At 42.1% G+C, this 14,479-nt stretch overlaps 1 protein-coding gene across 2 annotated transcripts in view; it reads right to left on the bottom strand.

Moving 5' to 3' along the window:
• LOC137423216 (transmembrane protease serine 3) overlaps window positions 1-10,171 on the bottom strand; it is a 166,571-nt gene extending 156,400 nt beyond the window's left edge. Inside the window, exon 1 of one of the 2 annotated variants that reach the window (XM_078774544.1) lies at window positions 9,996-10,171. In XM_078774544.1, the coding sequence (XP_078630670.1) occupies window positions 9,996-10,025 (30 nt within the window). In that variant the 5' untranslated portion in view covers window positions 10,026-10,171. The remainder of the gene's footprint in view (window positions 1-9,995) is intronic. The other variant, XM_078774543.1, reaches the window with a different exon arrangement.
• Between the last annotated feature and the right edge of the window lie 4,308 nt (window positions 10,172-14,479).

Below are 14,479 nucleotides of genomic sequence, written 5' to 3'. Positions count from 1 at the left end.
CCAGTGAAAACTCGCACCATGAACAGTGGTGCCAGGTCCATTACACAGGCCTCACCCTCGCCCTCTACATGTTTCAGTGAACCAGTCGACACTCCATGTCTCTTTTGTGACTAAGTGGGCAACAAGAAAGATCCGAGGAAGGCTGCAACTCTTCGCTTGGATAAGAAAGTCAAGGATTGTGCTCGAGTGTTAGGCGACAAATGTCTGTTGTGTACATTTTCTGCTGGTGACTTGATCGCTATTAATGCTGTTTATCATAGCGCGTGCCTGAATCGGCTTCACAGGAAAGTGGAGAAGGTTGGTTGCGACATGACTGTGAGTCATAACACTCAGGTAATGCGAGCACATTGTCTCAACGAGTTACTTGACTTCGTTGAAGATAACCGTGGTTCAGGGAAGTCGCTAGCAATGGCTCACTTGATGACCCTCTATGACAAGCACCTTGCTGCTCTCGGTTTTCCAGACCTCAAATGCAATACAACATGCCTTAGAGAGGATATTGAGCGCATGATAACTGACATCAAGGCAGTAAGAATGAACCGTTGCTGGTCTCTTGTTTTTGACGATGATCTATCCAGAACTACAGCTGATATGAAAGACAATACATCAACTGAAGTCGCCACCCTCCACGAAGCAGCCAAGATCCTCCGGCGAGGTTATCTCCACATGAAGCAGGCTTTCAAAGGCTCCTTCTCAACCTCATGTGAAACTGAATCCATCCCACCCACGATGAAATCATACTTGCACATGCTTCTTGATGGACCATGTATCGATGAGTCACCTCCTGGATCTGAGAGGTCCAAGGTTGTAACATCCATTGGGCAGCAGATCATCTTCAACTCTGTTGGACGCAGATCCAAGAAACCTGACAGTTTTCCACGTCACATCAGGGATAGGGAAACACCAGATTCACTGTATATGGTTATGAAAGTACATCTTCAAAATGGCCGTGAATCTCGAATCAATGATATGCATCAAAGACGGCTGTGCATCTCATAAGACACATTCCTCCAAGCAGCAACGCTCGGCATCAGCACCTCCTCAGAGTAGCCTATCAGGTGAGAGACAGCATTGTATGGATTGGGACATTACTTGTGCTTGAGATTGCTGCATGTCGTTTTATTTCTAGAAGTGTTAGACTGATTACACACATTTTATCTGATCCTGATTCATTGAAGTTATGTGTTTACGGATTTACATCTTCATGCATGTATTAAGCCCACATATTTATACATTATTTGAACGCATCAAATCTTTTTCTTGTGACTTCAGAGTGGACACATGTGGGGTAATACGCTCAACACAGTTCCAGCTCCAGTCTCTCCAAAGGAATGGGGATGGCAGTAAGAATCACCCAAATCTGCACCAACTCCAGTCTACACCACAACTCCCACCATTTCACGAAACTTGCCACAGCTTGCCATTTGCCAGTGCAACACTAGAGGGCTCTTTGAAAGCGCTGTGTGCAGGGGCAGCCATGCATGTTTCTCTGTCGTTGTCAACGTTCATGCTCCAACACTGGTACGATTCGTGAGGTACAGACAGATGAGGAATTAGCTTAGATAGAAAGAGGACCTAGCTGGATGTTAGAAAGTTAGAAAGACGTTAGAAAGTTAGATAGAGAACTTGGCTGAACAATAGAATGTCATGAATCTTCTTACACTGTTACTACATTGGGTGATTGTATATTTGATTTGGCTAGTTATTGGTCGAGTATACTATGTCACTATTGTACTATTTAGATATACCATGAGGAACAATCTTATTACCTCAACTTACCTGACCAACCATTGTGTTCTGTATGTGAAAACCAATAAATATTGTTATAATTTGAATTTGTTTTATTCCCCCAATTTGACCTTTAAATGCATCCGAAATGCAGAAGTGATGCCAGAAATTAGTTAGGTGACCTCAAATTAGCTATTACTATAACACGGAACAACACACTATTAACGCACACGGAACATGACACTACTCGCACCACTCACTCGCACGATTCACACCACAGTTTTCCTTCATTACTCCCTCATATCATGCTATTTTAGTAACAATAGAACAGATTAACAAGTTTGGACCATGTGCAGAAAGACATTTTCGTTTGTAATGAGACAAACTGCATAAAAACATTATACTCACTCAATTTAACAAAAATTTATTTGGTCGATAAGAACCGATCAGGATCTTGGGCCAGGAGCAAATCATGCTATAAACACACACACACACACACACACACACACACACACACACACACACACACACACACACACACACACACAATATCCCATATGAAGGCCTGTGAGTAGATCGAGGCACCATGGCCTGTTTGAAGTAGTGTTGTGTTAAAGCATAAGCACACATCTAAAGTTCATCAACACGACAACCCCAAAGTACCAAAGGTTTACCTTTAAAAGGCCTTTGTTCATCCATCCATGTGGTTTCTACTTTTTAAACGAAGGAAATAAATTAAATAGAATATAAGCATAGCAGGAGGGGGACACATTATTTTAATTATACCTTTAATTTGATTTATCTTGCCTTCCTTACTCATAGATTTTCCCATGGAGTACACTGGCGCGACTGCAGAAGCTTTGCCGTCAATCCTGCTGGTTAATTGTTTTCATTGTACTAAATTTCCGCTGGTTAATTGTTTTTGTTATCTTTAATTTGATTTGTCTTGCCTTCCTTGCTCAGAGATTTGCCCACGGAGTACACAGGCGTAACTGCGGAAGCCTTGCCATCGATCCTGCTGGTTAATTATTTTCATTGTACTAAATTTCACCTGCTTAATTATCTTTGTTTTACTCAATAAATTTACACTTTGAGCACATTCTTCAATATTTTCTTCACCCAATATAATTGTTGGAACAAAAGAAAAAGTTAAATTGAATGCTTTGGCAATATGGAGAAGGAGGAAGGACAGCCTTGATGAAAGCTCAGTAAAATATATACACTTAGTTATAAGAATCACTAATGTGTTAAAGTTTTGTCAGATTTCACACCAGATTTCGATACTTAATTAGTGAACAGGATTGGATCCTCAAATCCAAATCCAGATTTTGATTATATGCTTTAATAATTTCATAAGAGTAGATTGTGTTTCCAAGGCAAGACACATTTGAAAAGGCCAAAACAAAATGGCGGCTTAAGAACCCAGCGATGTGGCAGTTGGCTGACCAAGATGGTGGACTGCCATTTTGGTAAGGCTTTTTGGGTTTTTTGGTTCTGAACATTTTTTGGTTATATATATAATTATATATATATATATATATATATATATATAATTATATATATATATATATATATATATATATATATATATATATATATATATATATATATATATATCTACAGTCACGTGAAAAAGTAAGTACACCCCATGTAAAATTTTGGCTTTTTCAACATATTTCAATATACAGCTATTTGATCTTCATTTCAACAATATTGATAGATAAAGGTGATATAAATTAACAAATATCATGAAACATTTACATTTTGTAGTCCATTTAATAATTTAAATAAACATAAATGCAAATTTCGCATGTGGAAAAAGTAAGTACACCCTTGGCTCTAATAAGTGGTATTTCCCCCTTTGGCAGAAACAACCTCAAGTAGGTGTTTCTTATAACTGTCTACCAGTCTCTGACATCGACTGGGAGAAATTTTTGCCCACTCCTCCATGCAGAATTCTTTCAGCTGTGCGATGTTTGAGGGGTTTCTTGCATGCACAGCTCGTTTCAAATCCCCCCACAATATCTCGATGGGATTTAGATCCGGGCTTTGACTTGGCCATTCCAGAACCCTCCATTCTTTCTTTTCAGCCATTCCTTGGTGGATTTACCGGTATGTTTCGGGTCATTGTCATGTTGCAAGGTCCACCTTCGGTTGAGCTTCAACTTTCCGACAGATGGCCTCACATTATCCTCAAGCACTCTCTGGTGCAATGAAGAATTCATAGTGCATTCTATGATGGTGAGCTGCCCAAGCCCTGATGCAGCAAAGCTGCCCCAAACCATAATATTTCCACCACCATGCTTTGCAGTTGGGATCAGGTTCTTGTGGTCAAATGCTGTCTTTGGTTTTCGCCAAACATGTCTTCTGGTACTGTGGCCAAATAGCTCTACCTTTAACTCGTCTGTCCAGAGCACATTGTTCCAGAAGTGCTGGTCTTTGCCAAGGTGTTCATTGGCAAACTTTAGTGTTGCCCTGATGTTCTTTCTGGACAGCAAAGGTTTCCTCCTGGCACACCTCCCATGTAGATCAAATTTGTGCAGCCTCTTTCTAATGGTAGACTCGTGCACTTTCACATCAACAGTGGCAAGAGCTACCTGTAGGTCCCATGATGACATTTTGGGGTTCTTCGAGACTTCTTTCAGCATCTTGCGGTCTGCTCTCGGGCCGAACTTGCTGGGGCGGCCTGGCCTGAATAAGTTGGCAGTTGTTTGGAAACTTCTCCACTTGTAGATGATCTTCCGCACAGTCGAATGATTGATTTCAAATTGTTTGGCGATCTTTTTAAATCCCTTCCCAGACTCGTAGGCATCCATAACCTTCTTTCTGAAGGCCTCAGAGAGCTCTTTTGATCGAGGCATGGTGACGCCGCACACTTCAACAACAAAGAGCAAACCAAACTAAATGTCTGAGGTTAAATAAGACAGGTTCCTCCAAGATCCTCTCTAACGATGTTCTTATCATTTGCACCTGAGCTGGTGCACCTGATTCTAATTTTAGGTATTTGAAGTAGTGATAAATGTAGGGGTGTACTTACTTTTTCCACATGCAAAATTTGCATTGATGTTTATTTAAATTATACAATGGACTACAAAATGTGAATGTTTCATGATATTTGTTATATTATATCACCTTTATCTATCAATATTGTTGAAATGAAGATCAAATAGCTGTATGTTGAAATATGTTGAAAAAGTCAAAACTTTACATGGGGTGTACTTACTTTTTCACGTGACTGCATATATATATATATATATATATATATATTATTATATATATATTTTTTTTACATACAGAAACACCCAGTTTTCATTCATAAAATCCCTTGGAGGTCGATAAGTATGCATGCAAAGTTGTGGGCTGCTAGGTTTCATTGTTTTGGAGTTATGAAGAAGACACATAGTACCTTTAATTATTAAAGATGGATACAAATAATTTTCTTCTGAGCTTGTGGTTGGACATTCAATGGCCTCTAAAGGTGGTTTTTTTTTTCTTCTTGTGGTTGGACATTCACCTTTTGACAAATAGATATACAGGTTATACAGGAAACAGGTTTGGCATTGTTGAGCCAACTATTCATACTGTGCAAGTGCTCTTGGAGATTATGTCAAGCCATGCCAAGTGTGTACCGGTGTGTACCCCGGTTTATAATAGGTACACCGTATCCCTGCGTGTCGTAAGAGGGGACTAAAAGGGTTGGCGTCAGGAAGGGCATCCGGCCATAAAAACATTGCCTCAAAAAGAGAACCATGACAATTACAACTACATATGGGCAGGGTACAGCCCGAAGTGGAGATCGGTTTCTGAGGTTTGGGACATGGAATGTAGGGACAATGACAGGGAGATCAGGAGAAGTGGTGGAAGTATTGGTCAGAAGAAGAGTGGACATATGTTGTGTGCAAGAGACGAGATGTAAGGGAAGTGGTGTGAGAATGGTGAAGGGTAGGCAGGGACAGAAATACAGGTTTGTGTGGCAAGGGTGCCCGGAGGGCGTGAATAGTGTTGGTGTCCTGTTTTCTGAGGAGTTTGTAGACAGTGTGGTGAGTGTGACTCGAGTGAGTGAAAGGTTGATGATGGTGAAAATGATGATTGGAAAGCTCGAGGTGAACGTCATCTCGAGATATGCTCTGCAGGTTGGTCAGAGCGATGAAGAGAAGGACAAGTTCTGGTGTGCGATAGAGAAGCTGATGGAAAACGTGAAAGATGAGGAAGTTGTTGTGGTAGGAGGAGACCGAAATGGACATGTGGGAAGGAGTATGGACAGTTTTGAGGGAGTTCATGGGGGTTACAGATATGTTGTGAGAAATGGAGAAGGTGAAAGGATTTTGGAGTTTGCTGATGGAGCTGATTTGTTGATTTGTAACACTCAGTTCCAGAAAGAAGATAATAAGCTTGTTACATAAACATGTGGTGGGTCGACGACAACCGTTGACTACCTGCTGGTGCGTAGGCGAGATAGGGGGCACCTCCGGGACACAGAGGTGATCCCGGAGGAGGAGGCTGTTTCACAGCACCAGTTGGTTGTCTGCGACATAAGGGTGAAAGGTGTGAGGAGAGCTCGGCGGGTGAAGTACCAACCGAGAATGAAGGTGTGGAGGTTGAAAGAGTTGACAGTGAGAGAGGCATTAAAAGAGAGGCTGAGTATGGTAGAGGATGATGTGGTTGAGCTTGAAAGTGGTTGGATGTCAATGAAAGATAGTCTGTTGGGAGCCGTTGGTGAGGTATGTGGATGGACAAAAGGACCACCGAGGCACTCAGAAACATGGTGGGTGGGATGATGAAGTTGGAAAGAAGATTGACGAGAAGAGGAAGAAGTTCAAGGAGTGGCAGAAGGCGAAGGGCATGGGGGCAGAAAAGGCAGAGCATGAAAGTTATAAGGCAACCAAGAAGGCTGCAAAGAAAGAGGTAGCAAACGCGCAGGAGGCATGTAGGAAAATGTTCGGAGAACGCTTGGATTCGGAAGAGGGTCAGAGAGCGGTATTCAGGATTGCAAAGCAGATAGCGAAAGAAAGGCGTGATGTGATGGGGGTGAGTTGCTTAAAGGATGAAGTGGGACAAATCGTTGTGGACCCAGATGGAATTAAAGGAAGATGGAAGAGATATATGGAAATACTGTTAAATGCAGAGAATGAATGGGATGCCAACATCGAGAGTAACCCAGTTTTAGGACCGGCAGAGAAGATAACCGAGAAGGAAGTTGAGGAAGCGATAAAAGCAATGAAGAGTAGAAAAGGCGGAGGGCCGCCGGGAGTTGTGGGAGATATGTTGAAGGCAGCGGGAAATTGGGGTGTGAAGAGAATGACAGAGATCTGCAATCTGGTGGTGAAAGCAGGCCGCATTCCAGTGGGTTGGGAACTGAGTACCCTCGTCCCTCTATACAAGGGGAAGGTGACCATCTGGATTGTGGCTCGTATCCAGCGATAAAGTTATTGGAGCATGGAATGAAGGTATTGGAAAGGGTGTTGGAGAGGAGGATAAGGAAAAAAGTGAAGATTGACGAAATGCAGTTTGGATTTATGCCAGGAAGAGGAACGACAGACGCGCTTTTTATTGTGAGGCAGTTGCAGGAGAAGTACATGGAGAAGAGGAAGAAGTTGTTTCTTGGGTTTGTTGATCTGGAGAAAGGATTCGATTGGGTTCCACGTGAAGTAGCGACGTGGGCATTGAGGAAGTTAGGAGTGGAGGAATGGTTGATCAGAGTAGTGATGGCAATGTACAAAAGAGCGAGCACAGTTGTGAGGACGAAGGACGGGAACAGTGGTGAGTTTGAGGTGAAGGTGGGAGTGCATCAGGGGTCGGTACTAAGTCCACTACTATTTGTAGCTGTGATGGAGGTGCTGGCTCGGAACGTAAAGGAGGGTTTAGCATGGGAGTTGTTGTATGCAGATGATCTGGTGTTGATTGCAGAAAGTATGGATGGACTGAAGGAGAAGATGAACAAGTGGAAGGAATGTATGGAGACAAAAAGTCTGAAGGTGAATATCGGAAAAATGAAGGTGATGGCAAGTGGTAAAGCATGTGGTGAGATGGAAAGAACTGGGAAGTGGCCGTGTGCTGTGTGCAGTTAGGGTGTCGGAGTGAACTCCATTCAATGTACAATGTGCGCTGAGTGGGATCATCAAAAATGTAGTGGTTTGAGAGGGTCATTGACCAGTGTGGCAGATACATTCAAGTGTAACGTGTGCACAGAGGGAGCTGCAGATGGAGGAAATGTTGAGTTGGATCTTGGAGACGGTATGAAGGTGGAAGGTGTGAAAACATTTTGTTACCTCCGAGACATGCTGAATGGAGAAGGTGGATCAGACTCGGCAACGGTTGCTCGAGTGAGATGTGCATGGAAGAAGTTTCGGGAACTGAGTGGCATGCTGATGAGGAGGGGAGTGTCGCTGAAGCTGAAGGGAAAGGTGTATCCTGCATGTGTGAGAAGTGTTATGATTTATGGGAGCGAGACATGGGTAATGAACGTAGAGCAGCAACGAAAGCTGGAAAGGGTGGAAATGCGAATGGTTCGGTGGATGTGCAGAGTATCGTTGAGAGAGAGGAAGACAAATGATGAATTGCGAAAGATGATGGGAATAGAGCCTGTGATTGATGCTGTAAAGAGGAACAGGTTGAGATGGTTTGGTCATGTGTTGAGGGAGGATGAAAGTGACTGGTTGAGAAGAGTGATGGAAATGAATGTAGACGGAAGTAGAGGACGGGGAAGACCGAGAAACTTGGCTAAAGATGGTGGAAGAAGAAATACGGGCAAGGGGGTTAACAAGGAGAGATGCAGAAAATAGGGCAAAATGGAGAAGATTGTCATGGGGACCGCAAGGCTAACCCCCGCTCTCGCAGGGAAAATGGCCTTAAAATGCCTGTTGTTGTTGTTGTATACCAAGTGAAAAAGGCAAAGACAGATATGACAGATCACAGCTGTACTTTAAATGAACAATGTACTTAAATATCTTAATGACCATAATTTCAGTAAAAAGTAATGCCAATATGTATTGCAATCCTATTTGAATATACAGGTTGGGCCAGGTGTTTTACAGTGTCATCAATGGCAGCTAGACACCAGACACACTCAGAATGGGCCCATAACGACCAAAATTGTTCGGTTCGGTTTAAAATCCACTGTTTTATTTTGTATTTTGCTTTTGTTATTTATTTTATGTACACTTGTGTATATGTCCTTTTGCTCTTGGGCTACTATCGTTGGTGGGCTACCTGAGTGGCAGGCCACATCGACCTGCTACTTAAACTTGGGAATATTGTAAATAAAACATGTGCAGCTGTTTTGTTGTGTTAAGGACAACTTCTGTGTCGCTCGTCTGCCTTTTACAATGGTTCCCCAAATAGGGGCCAACAAAAGGGTAATCCGGCACTTTCGGCAGTGAATGTTGACATTCAGTTGATCTCATTTGACATTATCATTCATTTTAACTTGTGCCACTTTATTTTGTCAACAGAGGGTTCAAAGAGCAAATTAAATTTACCATTCAGTTTTGTTTGTTTGGCATTACCAACTGAACCTATGCTAATCCCAAGTTCAAATTCCATATACAGTAGTCTGTTAATTTGTCCATTGAACAAGAATGGCCTTGTCTTTTCTGTATCAAGTTTTATAATGTCCTTGATCTGCAAGTAATTTATGTACAAGTTCCACCATTAGCATTAGATTTTTTTTTTTTTCCACCATTAGCATTAGATAATTAAAAATATATATGAAATAAAATATAAAAGCAAATACTGGAGTTTTGAAAGAAAAATGTAGATACATTTCTCCAATACTCAAGTTCACATGCTATATACAAGGAAACTTTGGCATACGATTGCATTCGGCTGATCATCCTCTTACCATGTACACACCTTTTCATTCACACCTAATGCAGGTATAGTGTATTTACAGAGCTAATCTGAAGCAAGGAATCGAGCTGATGCACCTGCACACTATGCCCTGTCCTTTTGAAATACAGTGTTGTCATTAATGTCAATCAAAATCCAGATGCAACAGCCTGCTTTAGGCCCTTATCCAAAGGACAGGTGCGCTCTGAGATTCAGCTCCTTTTCCTGGCACTGTACTCGAACTGCAGTTTTGTTTTGTAAAAACAAACTCCTCGAAGATTAACCCCATACAAGCCTGCTTAAGGGCAAAAATACACGACAAACTTGGCTGTTCTGCCTCTCAGATTAAAACTTCCATTTAAATCAACTTCCTATCAAACCACTCATTCATGTTGAGTTCCCACATTCATACCCCGTAATAAAATAGAAAACACAAGTACCTGTGTCGGCTTCTCTCCAGCGCCTTGCATTATGAAGGTGTACACTTAGATGAGCGCCGCACCCACAGAAGGAAGAGGAATGTACATTTGTCTCGGGTCGGTTCGTTTCGTTTTCGTGACGTCAGCGTTCAGCCCACATTGCACACACCACAAGCGGGTCGAAGTCACACAACGTTAAGGAGGATTTGGGAAGTTCCACGATGATGCGTGCAATGCACGGCGCGCGTTTTGAAGTTTGTGCAAATGATTTTGTTTAATATTTTGACAATTCAATTAAATGTAGTAAATGTTTCTGGTGGGCACTATAACCAAACGTGCAAGGACTGATCAGTAATTCTGTACCAAAAAAGGAAGAATATTAAAGAACAGCGATTAGTTATTTAGTTATTTAGCTAACTGTTACGTGTTAGTGTTACGTCGCTGCAACACAAGGCAGAGCAGAAATGTCACCACTTCACCTGGTCTTGAGCAATTATCAGCAGGTCCTCAACACCAAGCCATAATACACTGCAATCTGCAGCTATGGAATGACACACCTTTCAACCTGGAATTTCCAACTTCCCTCTGGAGTTCATTCTAGCACCTTCTCTGATAGTCGAAGATCAGGCAATAATCAGAAGACATGATCGGCGTATTTCGATTTTCATGTACGGACCACAAATGAACCTGGTAAGCTCATAGATTTTATCAATACATCGTGATTTTCAATTTAGCATTGAAAATGCATTGGGAACATAAATTCATGAAACTATTTAAACTTTTCTCAACGACTTTGATACTTTGATGAACTTCCATGGTTGCACACCAACCATCAAAACAGAGAGTACATTGCAATCAAAAAAAAATCTTCCATTTTGTGTTCCAAACTTGTTTGACTTCGAGATATTATTGTGTTTATGAAATGCGGATATCACTTTTTCTGTTCTGTATTTGACGTCAGTAGTAGTTTACTAATATGTACAAAAATGCTTAAAATGGATGCTAAGTTCGTCACCTTTTCATTGTATCTCTTTGCCTTTCCAGAAAATGTCATTGTCTGTGATGTTAACACAGTCTTATAATAATGACTTATATTTTAATAAAATTCAATCAAATGGAAGACCAAATACTGAATTGGAGTTCTCAGAAGGAACCGAAATAAATAAAGACCAAAGATGGAGTCAACAGGAGGAAGCTGGATAGGATTCTGGTTTCAGCTGCTACTCCACAACCCTAAAACCGATCCAGGCAAAGCCAAGTGAGCCTTACAGAAAACTTTCTGCAAAAATTCACTTCTCCTTAACTATATAGCTCAGGAAAGAAAGAAATAAAGAAAAAGTAATGAACAAGAACAGGTACATTCAAAGTACACCGCCCCCATGCCAAATAAATAAATATCCTCCAGCGCGGCTCATATAAACTGTATTGAGAGGGAGAGGTGTTGAATAATTGATTGATTAATTCCATAATTAAAATCAACAAATAATGATCATACAATATTTTCTTAATCAATAGACTAATAGCATACCTAAATCACCGATGCTTCATCCGAAGCTGTAACTTTTTGATGATTAATTAAATAAGTCATTAATCGGAATAATTAAAAAATTAATTGATTAATCAATAAATAATTAATCGATAAATTGATTGATCAATAAATCAAAAATATCCTTTACAGCCACATCACTTGGTCACTGTCGTGTCCAAATATTAGCTTCCTAGCTCAAATGGTGACTGAGATATTGCCCAGATGAGAAAGAAAATAAATAAATGACGAATAATGGAAATAAATAAATAATAATCATAAAAAATTAAATTATTAATCAATTCGGTCACAGAACACATAAACCACCACCATTTCATGGGGAGGGGAGGAGGAGGAGGGAAGGGGAGGGGGAGGGGGGAGGCGGAGGGTGGAGGAGGGGGAGGGGGAGGGGGGGGAAGGGGGAGGGGGAGGGGAGGGGAGGGGGAGGGGAGGGGGAGGGGAGGGGGGAGGGGGTGGGGGAGGGGAGGGGGGAAAAGGGAGGGGGAGGGGGGAGGGGGGAAAAGGGAGGGGGAGGGGGAAAAGGGAGGGGAGAGGGAGGGGAGGGGGTAGGGAGGAGGGGAAGGGAGGGGGGAGGGGAGGACGGAGGGGGAGGGGAGGGGGGGAGGAGGAAGGTGGAGGAAGGGGAGGGCCAGTCAACAATGACGTTGCAGTTCTCATGGTCGGAGAGCAGCACAACAATCGCGACATCATCCTGAATCTTTGCAACAGCACGAAGCGGATTTTGGAGAACTCACCGATCCTGTGACGCCCTCCAGTAACCGGCGTTGCCGGGTGGGGAAAAGGAGACCCGTACATTCCCAACCCGTACATTTGCCCTCTCGACTCAAGCTCACTCGGACAAAAAGCCTCGCACAAATTACACCGTGAAGGCCCAATGGCATGGCCTGTCTATGCCACAAATCAAGTACGTGAGCGAGTCGGGCGCACTGAATTGAAAAATATATAGAACGCTCATACTCCGTGAAAAGTGAAGCCAACTGGCGGCGGGGAAGTAATAACTCACATTATTTCAACCTGAGATGTGTTTCAACCTCGCTCCGGTGGATTTACCTGCCGATGCGCTTATTACTTGGATTTGTCCCAATGGAGCAAGGTGATTAAGAGGTCAAAGGATACCAGAGTCAACGACTCTGAAGTTCAGCTACATCTTAACTCAGCCACAGCTAAATACAACACAAACTATACATGATTAGGCTAACAACAGCACGTTAACATTTTTTTTTTTTCTTTACTTTAAACACTTATCGCAGACTCATGCGGCACACTCAATTGATTGTGCTTATTCAGAACATCACGTGATCGCTCTGAGCGAATCAGCGCGCTGCTCTGCCCACTGGTCAATAAAATCTATGCTACTTGCTGGTGGCAAGGAACATCACGTGATCGCGTCACGAAACATCATTCGTGATCACGTCATCACGTGATTGTGATAGTCATCAATGAGCGCGAATGAGCGAATCAGCGCGCTGCTCTGCCACCGATTCAGATTCGCTGAAAAAAAATATGGATCTAAAGATTGAAAGAAAAAAAAACCTATGTGCTGTGAATGGCAATGTTCCTCGCTGAAATGTGAAAAAACGCCATCGCTTTTCGCTCTGAAATACGTGCGAACGCGTAAACTGAGTTAATGGCGGCAAGGAACATCACGTGATCGCTCTGAGCGAATCAGCGCGCTGCTCTGCACCAGGTCAGATTCCGTGCATAATATTCCTTGCTGAAATGCGCTGATGTAAAAATATGGTAAAAAAACTATTATGAAATAAATTTTTAGGTCGGCCATGTTCTTCCCAGGCTCAATGGCCATGTCTGTGCACAAATATCAAGTACGTGAGCCTCTCCCGTTTTAGGAGTCTATCGGTAACATTACACACACACACACACACACACACACACAAACTGTGTTTTATATATATAGATAAAGAGAAACATGAAAAAGTTGAAAGAAATGTGAAAGGAACAAAGAAACAAAGATGTCCATCAAAGTCTGCTCTTTCGCCAAACATGTCTTCTGGTACTGTGGCCAAATAGCTCTACCTTTGACTCATCTGTCCAGAGCACATTGTTCCAGAAGTGCTGGTCTTTGCCTAGGTGTTCATTGGCAAACTTTAGCCTTCCCCTGGTGTTCTTTCTGGACAGCAAAGGTTTCCTCTTGCCACAACCTCCCATGTAGATCAAATTTGTGCAGCCTCTTTCTAATGGTAGACTCGTGCACTTTGACATCAAGAGTGGCAAGAGCTACCTGTAGATGACATTCCCGTGATGATGACCCGTGATGACATTCTGGGGTTCTTCAAGACTTCTTTCAGCATCTTGCGGTCTACTCTCGGGCTGAACTTGCTGGGACGGCCTGGCCTGAACAAGTTGGCAGTTGTTGGGAATCTTCTCCACTTGTAGATGATCTTCCAGACAGTCGAATGATTGATTTCAAATTGTTTGGAGATCTTTTTAAATCCCTTCCCAGACTCGTAGGCATCTATAACCTTGTTTCCGAAGGCCTCAGAGAGCTCTTTTGATCTAGGCATGGTGACGCCGCACACTTCAACAACAAAGAGCAAACCAAACGAAATGTCTGAGGTTTAAATAAGACAGGTTCCTCTAAGATCCTCTCTAACGATGTTATAATCATTTGCACCTGAGCTGGTGCACCTGATTCTAAGTTTAAGTATTTGAAGTAGTGATAAATGTAGGGGTTGTACTTACTTTTTCGACATGCGAAATTTTGCATTTGTTTATTTAAATTATACAATGGACTACAAAATGTAAATGTTTCATGATATTTCTAGAAATTATATCACCTTTATCTATCAATATTGTTGAAATGAAGATCAAATAGCTGTATGTTGAAATATGTTGAAAAAGTCAAAACTTTACATGGGGTGTACTTACTTTTTCACGTGACTGTATATCTATATATATAAAACACAGTTTGTGTGTGTGTGTGTGTGTGTAATGTTACCGA

This window comes from Myxine glutinosa, chromosome 3, assembly GCF_964187855.1.
Source record: "Myxine glutinosa chromosome 3, kmMyxGlut1.1, whole genome shotgun sequence".
Lineage (NCBI taxonomy): Eukaryota > Metazoa > Chordata > Myxini > Myxiniformes > Myxinidae > Myxine > Myxine glutinosa.
Note: the sequence above shows the minus strand (reverse complement) of the source record. Positions and strands in the feature narration are given on the sequence as shown.